General features: G+C 44.1%; 2 protein-coding genes across 2 annotated transcripts; both read right to left on the bottom strand.

Annotated features, from left to right (window-relative positions):
- Nucleotides 1-634: 634 nt before the first annotated feature.
- Nucleotides 635-5,701, bottom strand: LOC125508721 (ethanolamine-phosphate cytidylyltransferase). Its single transcript, XM_048673505.1, has 9 exons — nucleotides 5,176-5,701; nucleotides 4,466-4,701; nucleotides 3,746-3,927; nucleotides 3,025-3,096; nucleotides 2,776-2,843; nucleotides 2,470-2,590; nucleotides 1,581-1,646; nucleotides 1,367-1,489; nucleotides 635-1,049 (listed from the first exon to the last, which is right to left on the bottom strand). The coding sequence occupies exons 1-9, from the start codon at nucleotides 5,499-5,501 to the stop codon at nucleotides 978-980; spliced, it is 1,266 nt and encodes a 421-aa protein (XP_048529462.1). The 5' UTR covers nucleotides 5,502-5,701; the 3' UTR covers nucleotides 635-977.
- A 1,094-nt stretch (nucleotides 5,702-6,795) lies between these two features.
- LOC147971211 (uncharacterized) lies at nucleotides 6,796-8,295 on the bottom strand. Its single transcript, XM_087522747.1, has one exon. The coding sequence runs from the start codon at nucleotides 8,278-8,280 to the stop codon at nucleotides 6,796-6,798; it is 1,485 nt and encodes a 494-aa protein (XP_087378873.1). The 5' UTR covers nucleotides 8,281-8,295.
- Between the last annotated feature and the right edge of the window lie 773 nt (nucleotides 8,296-9,068).

Genomic DNA, 9,068 nt, shown 5'->3' with positions numbered 1-9,068 from the left:
CTCCATTATTCAGAAACCAAACTCCGATCCCGGATGCAAATGAGGTGCACAAATCTTAGTTTGTGAGGCCAAATATAGCAGCACGTCCATAAATAGATCTTCCCAGGAAGAAAGCGAAATGATTTCCCACACGAAATAGACACTCCAGTTCACCGACTCACGCGGCGTGCCCATAGCCACTCAAAAAACTAAGCAACAGGTTTCCAGATCCAAAGGAGAGCGAGATAGAGTAGGGAGGCAAAACAATGGCTAGAAACAGTGTAGGTCGCTCACAGGAGAGCATGCCCAGATGTGCTGTCTGGAGATCACAGGTAGCACATCCCTTTCATCCACGGCGACCAACGTGCACCAGGCTGAACCAGCAAAGCGCGGCAACTTGGCAGCCTTCCAGTGTTCCTGCTAGCGACCATTTTGTCAAGATTCAGTGATCTACATATCCACATCATGATACCATCAGATACCGAGATGTCACCAACCGACGTTGGAACCATTCATCCAGGTGTACCATCAGACCGCAGTTGCTATCACCGACCCACACGTACAATATCAGTTGGTCCATTTTTCAGCTCAAGATCAGAAGAGGACTCTCCGAAAAGGACTGCATACGGTGCCCGCATATATCGGGAGGCATAAATAAAGCAACAACAGCAAATAGTTATTTAACCTAACATTCATACTGTACCACAGTTATGAAACTACAGGCCACAACTAGAACTTGTGGTAACAGCAGGCAGCGAAGGCCCATAAACAGGGGCCCTAGCCAGGAAAGATGGAGACTGAAGGTGGACGGAGGAAACATCTTCCCCCTCCAGCACACCACCACTGCCTCAATCTCACTAGGCGTGGTTGCATCACAAGCTACCTAAGCCTATATCATCAACATGACAAAGATAACATAAACAATAAACCTGTGGAACACCTGATGGTTGGTTGCATTTGTGACGGGGTATTAGCATCTCAAAATGTATGTTCACAAACTACTCTCCATTGACAAAGTTTTTACTCTCGTAGTACTTCTTCTCACTGGCTTCCTTCTTTTCATTCCGCTTCTGCACAAAGCAACACCACAGAAAAAGTGAGTAAAAACCACACCAGATCAATGGACCAGCATAAATGGGAACCACATCAAACAACAGAGCATAAGACATAGCAGGAAATATTGGTCCCAGGAGACAAATATTTAATGTACATAAGTACAAAACTACACACAGGAGAAAGCTTCACCAGAACATCAATTCATTATCATAACATCAGTATAAAACAACTCACGTGTGCACATTATTGATAAGAAGACAAAAGAAAAATCACATTATTGATAAGAGACCAAATTCAGCCCAGCAATCTGATACAACACTACGGTAGTTACCTGGTAGGCTTCATGGTTAGAAACTATCCTCCTTATAATAGTACTAGTAGTGATATCCAAAGGGCTTTCCAATCTGCGGAAAATACCCATATCCATTGGGACAGCATATGGATGTGACTCGTCCTGCACGAGTGGCCATAGTAAATAAAGAATGTTATGTTCCACATTAGGATTTTCTAAGAAATATTATTGGAAAAAAAAACTATGTGATTACCTTCGCAAAATCCATGTTCTCAGCAATTGTTCCTTGAACGACTAATGAAATATTAAATGTTGTAATCTGCAAAGAAAAATGAAGTTAGAGAACTCCTGGCATAAACCCCCACAAATATAACCTGATATTCGTAGCTAAAATTGCAGCTCATGATTTTAAATAATTTGGTTCAATCCTCAAATCTAGCTGAAATACCTAAACTTTGGGACCAAGCCAAGAAAGAAAGAATGTCTACTGACACTATGCTATGTTGTGAAAAAACTCGTGCCACCAAAGTAAAACTTGGGACCAAGCTAAGCCAGCACGTATTCAAATTTAATACTTCCTGTGGAATTGTGAGTTCTATTGGTACAGCGTAAGTGTCATGTTCTATACAATGTGTGTACGAATGTATCCGTTTAGTAATTGGTACTACAAATAGTAGAGTTGGTGGTGGCAGTGGCTACAATAATCACAGTGGTTTATTTACCCCTCCCACCTCCCTGTTCTACGTTTCTACCTCCTTTAAAGAGCTAGAAGACTATTTTGGAAGAAAAAACAACTCTCAGCAAATAAATACTTCAACACAAATCATGACAAGTATCACACTGAAGCGCAACCAGGCGCAGCAGCAAAGCCACTGACATGGTGGGTAGACCAAGCACAGCTGCTGAGGCAGAAGCCCAGCATAGGTGAGGCCGGGGAGAAGGCAGACTGACCGAGCCTTACAAAGACGGCTCAACGTGCTAGGATACATGTTTCTTATCCTTAGCAGAGTGTGGGCACTCAATGAGTAGTCTTAACTCTTAAGTGCAGTGTTCAAGGAAATAGTACAACGAATGCATCAAGCATTTTATACTACAATAAGATAATGTCATGGTTTAGAGTAGAGTAGACAACTACAACTCACCATGTCTTTTGAAATGTCCCATGGAGCACCAATGATTACTTCATCAACATAACGGCAGGCTAGGACACTCAAACTTCGCTCATGAAGATTCATGATTGGGCGATGTGGTCCTCGTGTAGAACTAACCAATATAATAAACATCAGCAGCAAAATCTAGACTGAATATAATGTTGAATGAACTGAGTAGAGATGGTAGGCTTCAAAACAAATGCACATTGTAAACTTGGACAATTGAATAAACCGTACACATACTGTACCTCATAAAGGATTGGAAGAAGAAAAGAGGAAGCAACCATCGTATATTACCTTATGGTCTGATCCGTGTGAATACCAACAAGCAAGAAATCTCCAAGCCCTCGAGCAAGTCGCAATATCTACATAGAAGAAACTATAACTACAAAAGAAAGTTTGCAGTGCTATAATTTGGAAAGGAAAGTTCAGTTTGCTTGATTGCTTCCTTGCAATAAGAAGAAAAAATATAAGTAGAGCCAACATGCCAATATGGGAAGTGCGGCTGAATGCTGAGACAGATGATGTTTTCCTTCTTGTATTTACCTCAACATGCCCAGCATGGAACAGATCAAATGCACCATCTATGTAAACTATCCGAGAATCTGGTCCTGGACCCTACATTGGTAAAGCTTACAGTCAACACAGAATGAACTGTAGCAAAAGTTTGGAAAGAGGGAAACGGTTTTATTCAGTTAAAAAGCACTTATTATCACCACATTTACAGAAATGAAACAAACATACAGTTACACTGTATGCTCATGTAATAGATAACTCAATAACAAACATATGGTTTTTTTCTGATACTTTCAAGGATTGGATTCTTTATTGTGGATGCGACAATCGCCTCTGAACTTGTCGAAGTACTATTAAACAATTCACCTATTGCTGCCACACTTCCGCAATCGATCACAATCGACTAATCAACAGGGCACAAGTTAACACTAGAGCAGGCGCTCTGTACTCCCTCCCACCGAAGAAAATATCTTTATTATGTCGAAAAACTACATGAACATAAAAAAAAACTGACTTTCCAACGGATATTTAGCACATGCCTTTGAACTACAAGAGGAACTCAAGGTAGCACTCTCTCACACAATCCCACCATGAAAAAAGTGCCGTTTTCAGAGGGACTAATATAGATAGTGATACCTAGAAGTTGCTTCTAAGATCAAGACTAGGTGCCAACTGCTAAGCCATGCTGTGGTGCCTCGTGGAATATTCATCAAAGAACATAAACAATATTCAATTCATGAGAAAGTTATACCCTGCTATTTGAGAACTGAACTATCCGCCGAGACGTAGGAAGAAAATGAGATATTCTAGTTCCACTTCCAGACCCACTATCATCAACCTTCTGACCATGCCCAGAACTGAATTGCCTCTGTAGTGAAGAGTGGTTGTGCCTATCAGAAACTGATCTCTCTCTAACACAAAGAAGCATTCTTCCTGCAATGAAAAAAGATGATTTCACAGTGAGAATAAATATTTTCACTGCCATAAGCAGTTTCTTTACTATAAATGATCAATTCACCGGTTCCCAAAATTCAAGATAAAATTGTATTCCATGCGCCCATAGCATCCTGGCCAGTAAATAGAATAATTATATAGCAGCAACTTTATGTTGGATGTGATGCCTGGAACAAGAAAAGGGTGACTCTTGGGGACAACTTATTCGATTGTTCCTTCCTTGCGCTCTTAATAATATGGCACTATTTCGAGTGCTTTATAAAAGTGGAGCACCACAAGAAATCGAGAAAGATAATCTAGTGAATGATAGTCTCGTCAACAAATAGGTTTCTAGTTGATCAAGAATCAATTGCAGTATCGGAGATCACTATAAGATTTGGTTCTCAAAGATAATTGCAACTCAGAACTAGAGCCTAGATATCCGCTTGCCACAGAAGTTTCAGACTCCAATTTTGTTATGATAAAGCAAACGTCAACAGTAAAGTACAGGAACAGAAAACAAAAGCAGAATCCATACCGACAATGTCTGTTGTTGACACTCCCTCGGTTCTTTTAATCTGCTTATATCTGCCAGCATTTTTGGCAAGGGCATATGCGTCGGTGCCATCTGGGAGCAGACAAGGATCGTCGCCATGGATGATGTAATCTATATTATACTCGGTGAATAGCTTGTTCATGAAGTCTTCGGTTATGGCATATGGCGCATCTGGAATGACATCATCCACCCATTTCACTGCGCCCACCATCACCATTCTGTATTACACAGAAAAGGAAACATAAGAAATAACAAACTGCAAATTGTTACCATTGTGCATACCACCCACAGCGTTAGTTACATGAGAGTTTATAGGATAATTAGTGGGAAGTGGAAAAAATGTAAGTTAAGTGTACATAATTTGCACACACATTTACTATTCGTATATTTAGGCGCATTATTACAGTCTATCCAGTGCCCCTAAACCCATTTAATATCATAAATGGAAAACAAATTGTACAATTCAAATTTCTCGTGCCATACAGCAATTGTTTCTCCAGCAATATCTACAGACCGAACATAGTTCAAGCGTTAACATCGTAGCATCTACTCGGTCGGGGGTTAATATACAAAAAAAAAACGCAATGAAATGCTGGAGCAAGCTGCGTGGATGCGTGAGAACACCTCACCACGTGTGGGAGTTGAAAAGGCGACAGCCGCTACACAAAGGGACGGGGTAATTAACGACCCACCTCTCGTTGAGCGGCGTGACGGGCGGCCCCTTGTTGACGGTGATCTCGTCGTCGCTGACGACGCCGACGACGAGCTGGTCGCCGAGCGCGCGCGCCTGGCGCAGCGCGTTGCAGTGGCCGTAGTGCATCATGTCGAAGCAGCCGTCCATGTAGACGCGCACGGGGCGGCGGCGGCGGCGGAACCGGCGCCGAAGCGCGTCGAGTGGGGGCAGCCCCGGGACGGCCACGGGCCCGGCGACGTGGAGCGCCACGACGGCCGCGCCCAGCACGATCCCGCCGATCGCGCACGCCACCGCCAGCCTGGCCTTGCTGCTCCCGGCCTCCATAGTGACAGGCAGGCGGAGTGGGAGAGTGAGAGTGCGTGTGCGTGTGCGGGGGTGGGTGTGGCGGGATCTAGGGTTAGGGGTGGTTGGGGCGTGCGGCTCGGGGGGCAACCACCATGGGAGGTTGAGGAGGCGTGGTGGTGCTGGCGGCGAGGAAAGCGGGCTGCGAATGCGGCTCCGGTGTAGCTTTGCCGCGTGTGCGTAGCGGGCTGCGGTTTAGCAGGGAGGCGGGAGCCTCTGTCGCGTGGGACCGATGTGTCAGTGGTCCCTCCACGCACGCGTCGGTGCGCCATAGCCTAGAGGAGCTATCATGGTCGGCACACGCGTCGGTACGGAGGGTCTTGCTCTTGCCGACTTCCCGCCATGGTTGCTGTCGATTCAGGATATTTTGTCGACCCGATGTACGGTCGCCTTCACCGTCGATTCAACGCCCGAACGCCGATGCACTTTTCCGATGCTCGACACCTGGCTTTTAAGGCCCACTCCACCGCGCGCCCCCATCTTGTTCGGGTGCGTCTGTTTGGGGTAAAACGGACGAATAACATGGCCTAACTCACGGTCTTAAACGGATAAATGTCCGGATTCCGTCCGTTTTCAACCCATCTTCGGCCCAAACTTGCGCTCCGTTTGGGGTGAAACGGACGCGCGCGGACGGCTTCGACGCACGCCCTTGTCCCCCCGTGGCCCGCCTGTCGGGGACACTAGCAGTCCCTCCGCTATCGCTTCCACCCTCTCTCCCCGCCCCGCCCCGCCGCCGGCGCCGCCGCTATTCTCCGGCCGCCTCCTCACCGCGCAGCCCCCCGGCCGTCCATACGAAACCACGTCTTGACATGGCCGCCATCACGCCCGCGCTTTCTCCGTAGTTTTGGCCGTCGATCGGAGGAGGTTTGGTCGACGCCGTCTTTACCGGTGGCAGAGGGGACACGACCGCCGGCGACGTACCACCCATGCGGCCAGTAGCCGGCCGACAACCACCCATGTGAGCAAATCTCAAGAGGGGGCCGATTTCATATAAGAACACATCATATGCATAAAAAACTACTAAGTTGTAGAACATATGCAAGGAAAATTAGAGGACCATATATATATATATATATATATATATATATATATATATATATATATTGTACTTGTACACACAAATACAGCAGGTTCACACATACCTGAGCATTGTTGATAGGTAAATTTTGGTGCTCCAAAAGAACAGACCACACCAAACAATAGTGACACCAAATGACCAAAAGACAATAAACAGAACCAACTAGCACTACTGCCAACCAACTAGCACTACTGCCAACTAAAGATACGATCTTCTATTCTTCCTACTCTTGAAATCAGCAATTATATCTTCACAAGGAATTTTTGATGCAACTTCTCGTTCAATTTGTAGCAACAAACTGTCTGCAAGAAAATCATCTTCCATTCGATTACGTAGCCTTGACTTGATAATCTTCAAGCTCGAGAAAGCACGCTCAGCACTTGCAGTGGAAACCGGGAGAGTAACAAGCAATCGAAGCAACCTATCAAGCAAATTGTAAATTCTATCTCGTCCTGTCTCAACAAGGCATCGGCATAAAGAAGTTATGGTGATGGGCTTCTTCAAGTCTCCACTGTTTTTAGCATCTGCAGCAAAATGGTTGAGCTGAATCTCCAACCCATATCTCTCTTGTTGTGTAAAATCAGCCGGATAATATTTCTCCACCATTGAACATATTTCCTTAGCGTTGAATGATGTAAATCCATTTCTTGGAATCAATGTAACACTAATGGATAAGAGATCCATCACTTTCTCATTGAACCTAAGATTCAATTCATTTAGTTGGTTGTCAATTGTTGCTCGAAATATCTCCACTCGTAGATACCTTTCTCTAGTAAAGTGATCAGGTTGACGACGAGCACGCCCACCACGCAGAATGTATAGTTCTTCCATGTCTGGAATATCTATATCATGCTCCACACAGAACTCAACAACATTTCCAATGAACAACTCCCATCCTTCATCTGATCTCATCTCTTCTAGAAGTACTTTTGTGGAATGCACTAGACGAACTGCATTTACTATGTCTTGTGCTTTCTTCTGTAAAGCCTTCCCAAGATCTTTGCTAGTTTCCAATATTTCTTTCATCATGCATAGGATAAATACAAACTCAAAAGAGGTCAGGTAAGTGAAAGAAGTATCACCATCAGCCCGGTTTGCTCCAGCTGATGAATCTGCGGCTAAATTTTCTAGAACAACTCTCACTGGATTGAACATATGCATAAGGCTATAAATCGAACCTAAGTGGGAACCCCATCTAGTCTCTCCTGGTCGCTTCAATAAGCGTATTTGATTGGCTCCTTTGCCTGTTTCAATCTGATCGATAGCAAGCAAGCGTGCAATCTCAACCACCTGGGCGTCATGCAACTCATCATGTCGCTTTGAAGAGGAGTCAACTGTGTTTATAACAAAGTGAAGTTTCTGAAAAAATTGGGTGATTGGAACCACATCTCTTGCTGCACCAACAAGGGAGAGTTGCAACCGATGAGCATAGCAATGAACATAATATGCATAGGGACAATCTTTAATGAATAGAGCTTGCAATCCATTCAACTCTCCCCTCATGTTGCTTGCCCCATCATACCCCTGGCCTCGAAGATTTTGTACATCAAATCCATGCTTGGATAATACTTTACACAACTCCATCTTTAGTGTCAGTGCTTTTGTGTTGGCTACATGTATGAGATGAAAGAATCTTTCTTGGGAATAACCATCTTTATCAACAAATCTGAAAACTAGTGCCATTTGCTCTCTTTTGGACACATCACATGTTTCATCCACAAGAATAGAGTACTTTGAGTCCCCAATTTTTGCTCGAATATGCTCCCTGACTTTCATAGCATAAATGCTCAAGATCTCATTTTGAATTTCGTGTGATGTGTATTTGCAAACTTGTGGAGCATTGCCAAGAACTACAGCTTGAACATCAGGGCAGAATTCTGCAAGAAGCTTCAACATCTCAAGAAAGTTACCTCTGTTTCTTGACTCCGGCCTCTCATCATGGCCTCTTAAAGCACAAGACTGAAATGTGAGCCACTTTACAACCGCAATCATAGTTCTCAGCCTTAAACGATCCTTTTCTTTATCCCCCATGGTCTTCACATCAAAGATATTTGCCAAATGGTTTGACTGATCCAATAAAGCATGGCCATCTCTCACTGCATTGTTATGTTGTGAGCAAGGACTTGATCCCATGTGAACTAAAAGTGCACACTTCTGTCCATCATGAACTTTCTTCCAATTATTAAAACCTTGTGTTGTGAAGACATCAAACCCACCTCTTTTCTTTCTATTTTTGCTAAAGAGAAAGCAATACAGACAATATGCACAATGAGAGGTCAATGAATACTCCGGCCATGATGGAAAATCACAAAAATAGCTGTACTAAAAACGTCTTTTGTGTCCTGGTTTTCCAATAGCTTTATATTTCTTTCTTTTAGGTTGATTGGGACCCAGCCTCAAGTAAGCTCTTCGTACTTCATCTCTTTGGTCTGGGGGGTACTGCCAAATTTGTGGACGTAGTGCAGGATCTC

Source organism: Triticum urartu, chromosome 5A (genome assembly GCF_056163025.1).
Source record: "Triticum urartu cultivar PI428250 chromosome 5A, HENAU_Tu73, whole genome shotgun sequence".
In the NCBI taxonomy this organism is placed as follows: Eukaryota; Viridiplantae; Streptophyta; class Magnoliopsida; order Poales; family Poaceae; genus Triticum; species Triticum urartu.
This window is presented reverse-complemented; position numbering and strand designations above follow the sequence as displayed.